The sequence below is a fragment of the Phycodurus eques genome, chromosome 3 (assembly GCF_024500275.1).
Source record: "Phycodurus eques isolate BA_2022a chromosome 3, UOR_Pequ_1.1, whole genome shotgun sequence".
Taxonomy (NCBI): domain Eukaryota; kingdom Metazoa; phylum Chordata; class Actinopteri; order Syngnathiformes; family Syngnathidae; genus Phycodurus; species Phycodurus eques.
Window position 1 is genome coordinate 21,901,276 of NC_084527.1, and position 13,511 is coordinate 21,914,786.

General features: G+C 42.2%; 2 protein-coding genes across 3 annotated transcripts in view; both read right to left on the reverse strand.

The window, feature by feature from the left end:
- The window catches only part of LOC133400168 (P2X purinoceptor 4-like), a 10,486-nt gene extending 8,763 nt beyond the window's left edge, over positions 1 to 1,723 (reverse strand). Inside the window, 2 exon segments of the mRNA XM_061672544.1 lie at positions 751 to 898; positions 1,486 to 1,723. Coding sequence (XP_061528528.1) covers positions 751 to 898; positions 1,486 to 1,610 — 273 coding nt within the window. The 5' untranslated portion in view covers positions 1,611 to 1,723.
- Positions 1,724 to 2,388: 665 nt separating this feature from the next.
- On the reverse strand, positions 2,389 to 8,900 carry gstt1a (glutathione S-transferase theta 1a). Of its 2 annotated transcripts, none has more exons than XM_061672678.1 (5): positions 8,757 to 8,900; positions 8,558 to 8,645; positions 6,359 to 6,515; positions 4,827 to 5,021; positions 2,389 to 3,129 (listed from the first exon to the last, which is right to left on the reverse strand). In XM_061672678.1, the coding sequence occupies exons 1-5, from the start codon at positions 8,860 to 8,862 to the stop codon at positions 2,929 to 2,931; spliced, it is 747 nt and encodes a 248-aa protein (XP_061528662.1). In that variant the 5' UTR covers positions 8,863 to 8,900; the 3' UTR covers positions 2,389 to 2,928. The 2 variants fall into 2 exon arrangements, with proteins under 2 accessions (XP_061528662.1, XP_061528663.1); XM_061672679.1 differs by having other exon boundaries at positions 2,394 to 3,129; positions 4,827 to 5,003.
- Between the last annotated feature and the right edge of the window lie 4,611 nt (positions 8,901 to 13,511).

The following is a 13,511-nucleotide window of genomic DNA, read 5'->3' on the forward strand; positions in this document are numbered from 1 at the left end:
TCAGCCGCAGGGCACATATAGACACCACTCGCACTCACATTCGCACCGTCACTGAGTGGGAACTGAACCCACGCTGCCTACACCGAAGTCAGGCCAATTTTTCTAGCGACATGAAATTTGGTAGGTATGTCTATCATGCATAGACCCACAAAAACGTCTCAAGAAGCCATGTCAGAAAAGAAATAGGAAGTCTACCATTTTGGTTTGAAGTGGCTATTCAGGGGTAATTTCCAGGGATCCTTGCTTCCTGAATTTCTTTTGAAAATTCGCCAAACAAACGCCATTCAAGCAACAAGTTTTTCCTCATTTGTTTGAGATTGTAGGGTGAAAGCTGCAGCTGGCTACTAGTGTGGAGTGAATTGACAGTGTTTTGAGGATAATAGCATGTCAGCAACATATAGGAGTAATACATATTTTAAAAAAAAAATATATATATATATATATATGATTAGTTTATTTTTGGAACAGTGAACTTAATTCAAAATTTTGAATTATGAACTGAACTAGTTCATTTTCGAACTGAACTTTGAACTACTTCGCTTACACAATGATTTTTCCCCAACACTGGGAGACACATAAAAAAAGTCTTCATGAATCCATTCCCAGTAAGACACAAAAAGTCTGCCATTTTGGTTTGAAGTTGCCATTTCAAATCCAAATAATGATAGCCAATCAGCAGCATGAAGAAAGTCATAGGTGGAAGGGGGGCGGGGGGGGAAACAACGTTGTAAAGATTCATGGAGCTCTGACCTGTGAGGGTCCGCTGTAGTCCGCCTCATCCCAGATGACGGCTTCCTCGCCGGGCAGCTGCATGCGGGCCACGCCCTTCACCTTGGCGGTCACGGAACTGACTACCTGATCAAACTGTTGGTACTTCCGGTTCCACAACATCAACACGCTAACACCACAAACAACAACACTGTTATGTTGGCACGTTAGCATGTTAACATCTGTTTGTCCATCTAGCATGCTAGCCTACATGTTTAGTCCAATGTCCATTTAGCAAGCTACCCAACAGATTTATGTCCATTTAACACAAATGTGACATCATTGTATGTTCATAACATACTGCATATCGTAAAGGTCCATGTAAACCAATTGACACAGAAAATACTGTTATATGCATTTACATTTTAATAAATTAGCTTAATGCACAGTATATATTTTTTTACCTTCCAATAAAATCTATTCCGTCTTGCAGCATACAAACATACAAATAGTAAACTAGGCACGTGCACTTGTTAATTTACCACTTTATCACGTCATCATAACAGCTATCTTCATTTTAATATATATATATATATATATATATAAATTAAAAAACTTTTGACAGTTTTGATGGCACATACTGCCAACCAGACAGTCCAAACTTTTAAACATATTTTCAAGAAGCTGCTATCACATATTACTAAATAATAAGAACGATGATGTGTTTTTTTTCTTCGTTTGTTAAAATCGTTTTTAAAGAAGCGGGAATGACGTCACCATATGAATAGCAGCACCGTTGCATTCAGGGTCCACTTGAGCGAGCCCAGCCGGACGCTATGGATGCGGACCAGCTTGGTCGTCTCGTAGCTGCACAGCGCAACCACATTGCCGCTGACCCCCATCCTTGTTCGACCAGAACCAGAACCAGAAGGTCGCCAGCGTTTTTCCGGTCTGCGGCGTTGTTGTGGCGTGAGTCAGGTCACCTGACCTCCGTTGATTGACAAGCTGCAGCTGTGAAAAGTTCTTAGAAAAGAATGTGGTTGAGATAAAATAACTTCCTGTTGAAGATTTTTTTTATGTCACGTTATAAATGGTCTATGGACTGCACTTATATAGTGCTTTAGAAAAATAATTTCAATTTAATAAGTAAACATAATGTGTCTTGTTGCTTTTTAAAATTATAATATATAACAAAAAATACTCTTACATTAAAGAACATGTTGACGGTTTTAAGAAACAGACAAAATTTGTGACTGTTTGAAAACTTGAAGAACACGAATAACAAACTAATAAGTGAACAATGAGCAGTGAAGAAAGAGTGTCATCTACAGGAAATTACTTGTAATTACAACAAGGTTTGCCTTTTAATATGGCGTGATGTCGTTGATATTTATTTCGACCACGTAAATGTCAAAGTAGTAATATTACCACTTATTATCATAAATATATTTCTGTAACAATACGATATATTAAAAATATTTTTTTCAAACAAGGTTTTTCTCCCAGACAATAACATTGTATACTTCGTGTTTACAAATCCTAAGAATTGTCTTCTTTTAGGAAAGCATTTTTTAGTTTAATTAAAAAAAAATGTTTAAATGAATATTCTTTCAGATAAAAGACCTCCATATTTGACTTTAAAAAGAAATATTCTGGAAAACATTAATTGTTTGATTATTTAATTAAAAAACATTCAAATACATTGCAAAAACGTTAACATTATTTAGAAAAAAAATCTTTTGTAGAAAATAATAACTTTTATACCAGCAAACAACAACATCGGACAAGACATGTTGGCTTCCTGATCTTGAGTCAGAGTGCTTCTTGATTGCGTTCCACATCACGGTTCTCGGCATCATGACTCGGCAAATAGTCTTTTGCCACACGAAGATTTTTGGTCGTAAAAACTGAACACGTTTAATATTTAATATAGTCAGCACCGACCCCTTTTGGACCCTATTATCATTACAAAGCCACTCAAAACACACCTCAAACCAAAGGATAATCTTATAAGATATAAAATAGTCCAGCGTTCGACATCCACGGCCAGGCGCGAAATTTGCACAAAAATAGTCCGATTGTCTTTGTGTGTGTACCGGGCCTTCGGTGTTAAAGTTTTGTATCAAGACAGACAGCATCTGAAAGAGCGCCATTATGTGGTCGTATGATCGTAATGAGTCTTTAGAAAAATAGCGTTTGTTCTGATGTTTTTATTGGCATTCACAAGAAAGTTTTCTTGAATTTGTCCTTGAAGATTTGGGGCAGTCCTCCTTCGCGCAGCGTCTGCGCCACGCCGCCACTCGTCATGATGGCGGCGTTAACCTCGTCGAAGAGCGCGACGCCCACCTCCTTCTTCACGCGCTCGCGCCACGCCGACAGCTTGGGACGCTCCGAGAAGACGTCCACGCCGCTGCTCACCGGCTAACCACAACAACAACCAGTGTTGGGAAATATCATTTTCTACACAAAGTAGTTCAAAGTTTAGTTCACCGTTACACTTCATTGTTCTTTTTGTTTGTGCTCAATATGTTGCTGACTGGTTATTACCCTCAAAATACTGGCTTTTAATTTTCCGATTGTTGGCACCCATTCACTCCACACTAGTAGCAAGCTGCATCTTTGACCCTACAATCTCCAAAACAATTTGCTTTTTTTTAATTTATTTTTTTTATATAACCTTAATGTGCAAACACAAACACACAACACAGTATGACAGGAATTACAGTGAAAGGACGCTGATTATATATGATATGACATTCGTAACAGCTCTGGTTGACTATATTAAAAAAAGAAATATTTTGTTAATCAGTGTGATTGTACAGAACACATTCACTCCCATTTATGCAGTGTCCCTGAACGTAACTCTCATTCTCATGCAGCTGCTACGTGCCTGAAATTAACGGCGGCAGTGGCCGTGCTGAATCGGTTGCCAAATACAGAGTTTATCCGCCAACACACAAAGGCTCGTAAATAGTGTACTCAAACGGGTTTTGTCCTGGAAGGCCGACTGGCCGATAGTCCTTGCACTCTTTTGGTCAAAATCCACGCTGCTGTAACACATGCGAAATGTGGCTTGGCATTGTCTTGCTGAAATAAACAGGGACGTCACTACAAAAAAAAAAAGACGCAGGCATTCAAAGTCGGTTTTCGGCCCTGCCGCTTACATGCAGAGATTTCTCCAGATTCTCTGAATCTTTTGATGATATTATGGACCATAGATGATGAAATCCCTAAATTCCTTAAAGCGTTGTCCTCCAACTGTTGGACTATTTGCTCATGCAATTGTTCATCAAGTGGGGACCCTCGCCCCATCCTTGCTTGTGCACAACTGAGCCTTTCGGGGATGCTCCTTTTAGACCCAATCATGACACTCACCTGTTGCCAGTTAACATGTGGAACGTTTTAAACAAGGGTATTTTGAGCATTCCTCAACTTTCCCAGTCTTTTGTTGCTCCTGTCCCAGCTTTTTTGGAATGTGTCCCAGGCATCAAATTCAAATTGAAATATCTTGTCTTTGTAATCTATTCAATTGAATATAATTTGAAAGGGATTCATTCTATTCTGTTTTTATTTACACTTTGTACAATAGCTTTGCTTGTGGTAACCTATTTAGTTGGCTAGCTATATAGTTAATTGCTTTAGTAACTTAGCGAACAAGAAAGTTTGCAAGTCAGTCTGTCAGTTTGTCAGCTATTTAGTTACTTATGTATTTAGTGAACTAGTTTATTTCTAAGATCACAACTGGGTAGCTAAGTGAGTTAGTGTATATAGATTGTTAGTTAGATCGGTAGCTCATCTGTTGGCTAGTTAGCAAGCTGATTAGTTAATTCCTTGCACTGTCTAGTTAGGTAGCTAGCGGATTTTATAGTTTGTTGACTAGGTAGTCAGCTAGTTTGCTAGCTTGTTAGTTTGTTTGCTAGTTAATTAGATTGCTAGTTAGTTACTTAGTTATCGAGTAGTTAATTGAAGACAAACACATTTGAAAGTATCACTTTGGTTCCATCGGCGGCCAAGTTGGGGCAGTGCCCCACCACATCCAGCCGATGGAACTGTTGTGAAAAAAAGCCTGCTGTGTGAATCAAATGTTTTCAGTCCTTTTTGTATTGTGTCTCCATCACCTGCATGATCTCAGCCATGGCCACCAGGTCAGCCAACGAGATGGAGGCGCCACACAGGAACAAGCTTTCACCCAGGAAATACTTCTCCAAGACGTCCACAGCCTGGGTCAGCTCCTCCACGGCCGACGACATTTTGTCTTCGGGGACCTCGTGGCCCATCACTAGCGGGTACATGTTCTGGCAGAGGCACACACACTTTGGACTGTGTGGATTATTTCTCGTGGTCGTGTTTATTTCTTTTGTGCCTGCCAGGGACTATTTTTTGACTTATTTATTTCTCGTTGTCATATTGTGAAAGGTAGTGGTTATAGTGGAGCAGATAATTGCAAATATGACGAGATTCATTCAAATTGGGATACAGGAACATACATATCACCTTCAAATCCCATTCTTTAAAAAAATACAGCAAAATCCAAGATGGCCACGCAAAATGGTTTTTTTTTCTTAGAAATGCTTTTGATACCGAAATGTCTGTCCAATGGCCATATTTGAATTTAACTTTATTTATATATAGACATTTATACATGAAAAACATCAATACAGTGGTGCCTTGAGGTACGAGTGATCCGGCTTAAGAGTTTTTTGAGATATGAGCCGTCATTCGGCCAATTTTATGCATTGACTTGCGAGGCAAAGCTTTGCAATATGAGCGATGTACGGTGGCAGTGAACTCAACTCGACTCACTTCATAACAAGCAGCAGTTTGGCAGATAGTGAGCAGTTATTCAAATAAAAGACTAACTAGCTTGACTAACTGGCTAATGAACTAGCTAGGTAAGTGACTTCAGTACCGTGATGAACTAACTAGCTAACTAAATAATTACCAAATGACTGACCTGCTTACGAACTAGCTAAGTGACTTAAGTAATGGACTAAGTAGCTCGCTAACTAAATACATAAATAAATAGATAGCGACATAGCTAAGTAACTAACTGACCAACAAACTAGCTAGCTTCCTAAGCTAACAAACTAGTTAACTACTGCTAATATTACTATGGCTTATGGAGTAGCTGTGACCGTCTACATGTATAGCTGCATGACTGTATTATACTGCCCCCCCCCCCCCCCCCCCCGGTGGCAATGGTGCGCACCAGAAGGAGCACAATGTCATACAGCACAATGTCCATTGAATTCAAGCAAAACATGTAAATAATGGTTTCATTTCTTTACATTCTGTTTCATCATGTCATTACTGTGTGTTTTTCTAAAGTACAATATCATCAAGTGCTGTTTTTCTTTTTAGAAAACACATCACAAACATTTTTGTGGTCTTTGTGGGAGGCTGGAACAGTTTCATTAATTGAATTTCCATTCAATTCAATAGGAAAAGATTATTTGAAATATAAGTGTTTTGAGTTACAGAGCGTGGTCACAGAATGTATTAAACTCCTATCTCAAGGCACCACTGTACGCTGTTAGTGACAGGAACTACAGGAAGTGGTGAGTTCCAGGAGTGGCTCATATGTACAAATAGAGCGAAGGTAGTAAGGGGGATGTTAAGGGATGCAAAGTGGGTGTGGGTTGTGTTTTACCTTCAGCAGGAAGACCTTTGACCCATGGGCTCGCAGGTTCATCTGCTGCCAGGACAGGTACTCATTGACCCGCGCCCGCTGTCGCAGGTCGGCCGGGTACCAGTGGTCAGGAAGGAAGGACGCATGCTTCTCAGCTAGGTACTGAAGGATGGCCACACTGGAAACAGGAACGTTAGCCACTTTGACGCTACTTCCAATCAGTACGCAGGCGATGTAGAGGGGGTGGGGCATCGGAATGCGCATGCAATAGCACGCCGTATTATATCTCTCCGGAACTATTTCACGCAGACGGAGCTTGGCGTAGCTCCTTCCATGCAGAGAATCGACAATTGCCAGATCAGAGCCGAAACGGACGATCTGGCATTTATCCACCTTTGCCTTCCACACAGACCCAATGAAAATGTAAAATTGTTTTCTGACAGTGTGACAATTACTTTCGATACAACAGGGCGGGAGTCGGGTGTTAAACTACACAGCCGCCTTCTGGCTTGTCGCAATCCCTTTTCACACAGTTGCTGCCATGTCTCTGACATCGCCAGGTAGACTTAGCCACCCCATTCCGTGTTGGTACCTTTATACAGAACTGTGACTTTCAAAGATGGCTTTAATGAATTGTGTAAAAGGGACTAACGTCTGACATTAATCTTCACAGCCCTGTTTTGGCTTTGTGCTTTCTCCCTTCACACAGCCTCACTCCTGCTAATGTTACGACTAAAGAAACCGGCAAATTGGAATCTTGACAACCCCCCACCCCCCATTTACTTGTCCGTACCTTTCACACACAAGGGTGACAAAACTCAGCTTTGATAGGTGGTGTAAATCGGGGGAATGGCAGCTATTAACACACCCATTTTCCCAGTTTCCTTTCACGCAGCCTCTTTCCCACCACTGTTTTGTCTATGATACCACTTTGGAAGCTTCGTCGCCCATTCTGTATTGGTACCTTTCACACAGCACAGAGACAAAGGGAAAAAGTGGCTTTGAAGGGAAGTGTGAAAGGTGTTAATGTCAGCTCCATTTCACACCATCTCTCGTACCACCTCAGAAGCTGAAGATTTGCTGGGTCGCCTCCCCCCACCTTCAGGGTGTGGGTACCTATCACACAGCTTTTAAGGACAGTGAAAGGGTCTAATCCAGTGGTGTGCAAACTACGGCCCATGGGCCACATCCGGCTCGCCAAAGATTGGTACAGAATCGCCCAAATCATATCAAAATCATGACTACATTCATTTGACCTTGTCCTGTAATGCAGAGTGGTTCCACCAGGTTGACCAGGTAGTGCAGTAGGTACAGTGATACATTGACTTGACTTTGGCTGTTCTGTTTTTGCTCTGCTACTGCTCTGAACCTTTCTTCAACCACAAGTGGGCCAAAGAAAAGAAAAGTCGACAGTGAGTGCCGAGTGTTTAATATAGAATGGACTCCTAAATACTTTTTCACTGAAGTCCGCTCAAAGGCTGTATGTCTAATTTGTTAAGAAACCTTTGCGGTTTTAGAGGAATATAACATCAGCTGTCACTTTTCTACCAAGCGTGCTGATTATGCTAACAGCCAATCAACGCAGGAGCTGATAGCTACGGCTCAGCTGTTAAAATCAAGCTTGCAGGCTCAGCAAAACTCTCAAACTGGATGAGTTTTATGCTTCATTAAGCGCGGACAAAGTTAAAAAAATCCTGAAGATGGCACAGAGGATGCCGGTGTTGTTTGTCTCTACATATGTGTGTGAACAGACGTTTAGTGTGATGAACACCAACAAAACATCCTACAGATCCCAGCTGAGGGATGAACACCTCAGATGTGTTCTGAGAAGTGCCACATAAAAAACTAACACCAGACTTGCACTGGCAAAAAAAGGTGATCAACAAAACAACACTGTTCCCATTAAAAGTAAATCTAAGTATTAACACTACAATGCCTTTTTTGTTTGTTTATTTTTTTTATATGTAAGCATCTGGTCCTGGTTTGGCCCGCCTGTCAAATTTTAAAAGTCAATGTGGCCCCTGAGCTAAAAAGGTTTGCCCACCCCAGGTCTAATCCCAACTGTTAAACTTCAAATTCCAGTTCTAGCTTTACACTATTAACTTAAATAGCCACCACTGTGAAGGCAATGATACTACCTCTTGAATATTCCTCCCTCCATTTTGTGTCGCTATCGCTCACACGGAGAGAATGTTTGCTTAAATCAAAGTTTGTTTGTACCTTTCCGTGAGGACAAAGTCGCCGTCCTTCATGACCGGAACTTTCCTTATCGGGCTGATCTTTCCGAACTCTTCGCCATACTGCTCCCCTGGCACGCACGCACGCACGCACACACATGCAGTTCTTTTAATGGATGCTTACTTTGCGACACACAATGAGGGTTAAAGTCAATATAAGTGCAGAGTGCGCGTGTGTGTACCTTTAGCCAGGTCCACCAGCTTGAATTCAAAGGGAATGGCGTTGACCTTGGCGAACATGAACAGGGAGCGGCAGGGCTGCGAGCGAAGGTCCAGATACAACTCCATCTTGACTGGCAGAACGAGAGCCACCGCCGCAATGCTTTTAAGGCACAGGGAAGAAATGCCCTTTCCCGCCCCTTACCACCCCCCCCCCCCCCTTATCATCCCTCCTCTCTGGAGGCGGGAAACAGGGGGAAAGTTCAATCAGGGTGACGGCCGTGTGTTCTTCAATCTTTTTTTTTTTCCGCTCACAATGATTGAACACACATTACGCCACAAAACTTCAGGACTTTGGGTTTTCGGATGACATTTACGGATAAATCAGAAATGCACTTTAACCTTTTCGGGTGAACTTACATTAACCTTCTGTAAAACGTTTGAGGCGGCACGGTGGCCGACTGGTTAGAGCGTCAGCCTCGCAGTTCTGAGGACCCGTGTTCAATCCACGGCCCCGACTGTGTGGAGTTTGCATGTTCTCCCCGTGCCTGCGTGGGTTTTCTCCGGGCACTCCGGTTTCCTCACACATCCCAAAAACATGCATGAATTGGAGACTCTAAAATTGCCCGTAGGCATGACTGTGAGTGCGAATGGTTGTCTGTTTGTATGTGCCCTGCGATTGGCTGGCAACCAGTTCAGGGTGTACCCCGCCTCCTGCCCGATGACAGCTGGGATAGGCTCCAGCGCGCCCGCGACCCTAGTGAGGATAAGCGGCTCAGAAAATGGATGGATGGATGGATAAAACGTTTGAATGCACATGTTAATGCGACACAATTAATGTGGCGTATGTCATGTGACGCGTTAGTCATGTAATGTACGTAAGTCTCGTGACATACTTAAGGAATGCGACATGTACATCACGTACAAGACACAATGCGCCATATGTAAGTCATGCAATTTATTTAAGTTATGTGAGCTAAGTCATGTGACACGCAAGTTGTGCAACATAGGTCATGCAGGAGTAAGTCATGATGTACAGTATGTAGTCTTTCAGTGTAAGTAATCTAATGTACATAAGTCACTTGACCTACTGTACGTAGGTCATGCATAAGTCATTATGTATGTAAATCACATGAGGTACGGAAGTCATTTGATGTAAGTCATGTGACGTATGGAAGTCATTTGACTAAGTAATGTAAGTTTATCTGTAATGTAAGTTTATCTAACGTCTGTGTCGTGACATTATTTAAGACATTATTTAAGTCATGCAATGTAAGTCATGTATGTGAAAGTCACGCGACGTAATTTATGTCGCATATTTAAGTCACGTGATCTATGTACTTATTGTATATGAGTCATGCAACATAAGTCAAGTGATGTGAGAATGTCATATGATCTACGTAACTCACCTGCGTAAGTCATGTGACGTATTTGAGTGGTTGAAAGTTGTACACGAGTACTACAGAACAAGAGGATTTTCACTAAAGCTGAAGACAACTCTAGTGTTCCACTGTGCTGTAGTTTTGCTGGTTACACACACATTCTTCTCTTTTCGCACAAACCGTTTTTTAGACTGTACCTTACATGACTTTTGGACATGTTTTTTCCCCCCCATTTCAGCCTCTAAAAGTCACACCCTGCAGGCAAAATGTGGCCATGTGTTTTCAGTTAACGTTAAGTGTTGTGAAAACAACCCGAGAGACATTGGTCAGATGACACTCAGTAGACATGCTCACACAACCCACACACACACACACACACACACACACACACACACACACACACACACACACACACACACACACACACACACACACACACACACACACACACACACACACAAACAAGTGAAGAGGAGGAAAGATGTGCTGTTTTTGTGGAGGAAATACTTCTGATTCTTCTGGGAGCCAAACATGAACTAGTCACAACATTGAGTTTCAGGGCTGGGACCACAAATAAGCTGATTGGTGCTCCGTGTGGTCCGTCATGTCCTTCAGCCCGCCCACTAACGCATACTATTGGTTGTTCTTGCATTTTGGGGTCATAGAGCATTTGACGGCATGTTGTATTACTTGTATTTATGTGTAGTGTCTTTCACATTCGTGTCGTGTCATGTAGTCTAGTGTCGTTTAGAGTGTCATTTAATCACACAGCCCAGGGATCTTCAATTAAAATTTGGAGGGGATTTCTCAGGGCAAAGGTCCAGACTGCAATGTTTCCATTTGTGTCGTCGACCCATCTATCCATCCAGTTTCTGTACCGCTTATTCTCACCAGGAGCTCGAGTGTGCTGGAGCCTATCCCACGTGACTTTGGGCAGCCAGCCAATCATATAGCAAATATAAACAAACACATCCACAATTGTGTTTTTTCTATTAACCTACCATGCATGTTTTTGGACAAAATTAGTGTTCCCTGAGAAACCCCACTCAGGCACAGGGAGAACATGCAAACTCCAAACAGGAAGGCCGATGCCTGGATTTGAACCTCCAGCCACTGAACTGTGAGGCAGATGTGCCAACCAGTCATCCACCATTCCACCATTTAGCCAACTTGTCAAGCAATATCAAAATGACACATTCCCTTTTCACAAAAAACTTATCTGCCTCGCATAAATTAATATTTTGATCCTACAAAAGGTCAACAATGGTTTCTGATATGGTTGATATGAGTGTGTGACTGAAGTAAATCTGGTGTAGCACTTCGTGTAACCGCACGGAGGCAGGTCAGACCGCTGTTGGTAATTTCGTGGACCAGCATAGCCCGGCACATGACGTAAAAGTGGGAGGTTTGGGCTACTGTGGGAGTGATCACTGCCGACTTCAGTCTCGTCCAATCAAAGCGGCTTCTCATTCCCTTTCAATGCAGCCTGCCATTAGCACACCGAGTCTTTGACATGGTGGAGCTCAGACAACCAAATCTTTCCCAAGAACTGATTTGCTCGAGTCCGGAAGGTCAAAGTGCGTTTATATGCAACTGCAAGCAGACCTCCACTGATGGATGTTGTAAAGTTGGCTTGGGCGAAGATCACAAAAATCTGCGCTGTGAAGTGGACCTCAATATCTGTCAGCCTGTGCCCCGGTCAAACTCACCAAAATCGCGTTAGCCCAGCTGTGCTGGCAGTTAGACGTAGCCTGAGCCGGTGTAAGGTTAGACCGACTTTCTGCCACCAAACTGTCACTCTGCTGGTGCTTCTCCAACAACACACCCTCGCTGAGCCAGAACGCCCAAACACGCGCAAACTTTATTGTTTCTAGCAAATAATCATTAACTTCCCAAAAAGCTGGGACAGGGTCATGTTTACTACTGTGTTACATCACCTTTTACTTTTAACAATAAAAAAATAAACGTTGGGGAACTGAGGACACTAATTGTTGAATCTTTGTAGGTGGAATTCTTTCCCATTCTTGCTTGATGTACCGCTTCAGCTGTTCAACAGACCGGGGTCTACGTTGTCGTATTTTACGCTTCATAATGCGCCACACATTTTCAATGGGAGACAGGTCTGGACTGCAGGCATGCCAGTCTAGTACCCGCACTTTTACTACGAAGCCACGCTGTTGTAACATGTGCAGAATGCGGTTTGGCATTGTCTTGCTGAAATAAGCAGGGGCGTCGGTGAAAAAACACGTTGCTTGGATGGCAGCATGTTTGTTCAAAACCTGTATGTACCTTTCAGCATTAATGGTGCCTTCACAGATGTGTAAGTTACCCATGCCATTGGCAATAACACAGCCTCATACCGTCACTGGCTTTTGAACTTTGCGTCAATAAAGGTCCGGATGGTTCTTTTCCTCTTTGCCCCGGAGGACACGACGTCCAGAATTTCCAAAAACAATTTGAAATGTGGACTCGTCAGACCATAGAACTCTTTTCCACTTTGCATTAGTCAAACCACCATTCGCACTCACATTCACACCGACGGGCAATTTAGTCTTCAATCCACCTACCACCCATGTTTTGCGGATGTGGAAGGAAACCGGAGTACCTGGAGAAAACCCCCGCAGGCACGGGCAGAATGTGTGTTTGTGTGCTGTGTGTGTGCGCGCGCGTATATGTACAGTGCTGTGAAAAGGTATTGGCCCCCTTCTCAAATTCTTATATTTTGGCATTTTACTTTGCACTCTTTTTAAGATCAAACAAATGCAAATATCAGACAAATATAATCCAACTAAACTTAAAAATGCTGTTTTTAAATGGTGATTTCATTTATTAAGGAAAAAAATAAATCAGTTACCTGGTCCCGTGAAAAAGTAATGGCCCCCTAAACTTATTAACTGGTTGGGCCATCCTCAGAAGAACGGAAATCAAACATTTTCTTTCTGGCAATGAGTCTTTCACATCTCTGCGGACATATTCTGCCCCACTGTTCCTTGCAGAAATTTTTCAATTCAGCAAAAACAGGGTTTTCAAGCATTAACGCCTTAATAAGGTCATGCCACTGCATTTTAATTGGATTCAAGTCCGGACTTTGATTTGGCCAATCCAAAAACCTTTTTTTTTTTTTTTTTTTTTTTTTTAAAGAAGTTGACTTGCTGGTGTTTTGTATCATTATCCTGCTGCAGAACCCAAGTGCGTTTCAGCTTGAGGTCACGAACTGATGGCTGAACTTTCTCCTTCAGGATTTTCTGTTCAAGAGCAGAATTCATGGTTAGTACATCAATCACAGTAAGTTGTCCAGGTCCTGAAGAAGCTAAGCAACACAAGACCATCACACTACCACCATGATGTTTGACTGTTGGTATGATGTTCATTTTCTGAAATGCTATGCTATGTTTA

Bases quoted from the DNA above. Each gene is read 5' to 3' on its own strand.
- gstt1a (XM_061672678.1), bottom strand. From the start codon at position 8,862: ATGGAGTTGTATCTGGACCTTCGCTCGCAGCCCTGCCGCTCCCTGTTC. The intron at 8,646-8,756 runs GTACACACACGC...CGTGCGTGCCAG, and splicing joins GCTGGTGGACCTGGCTAAAG to GGGAGCAGTATGGCGAAGAG. The intron at 5,022-6,358 runs GTAAAACACAAC...CACAGTCCAAAG, and splicing joins CAAAGGTCTTCCTGCTGAAG to TGTGTGTGCCTCTGCCAGAA.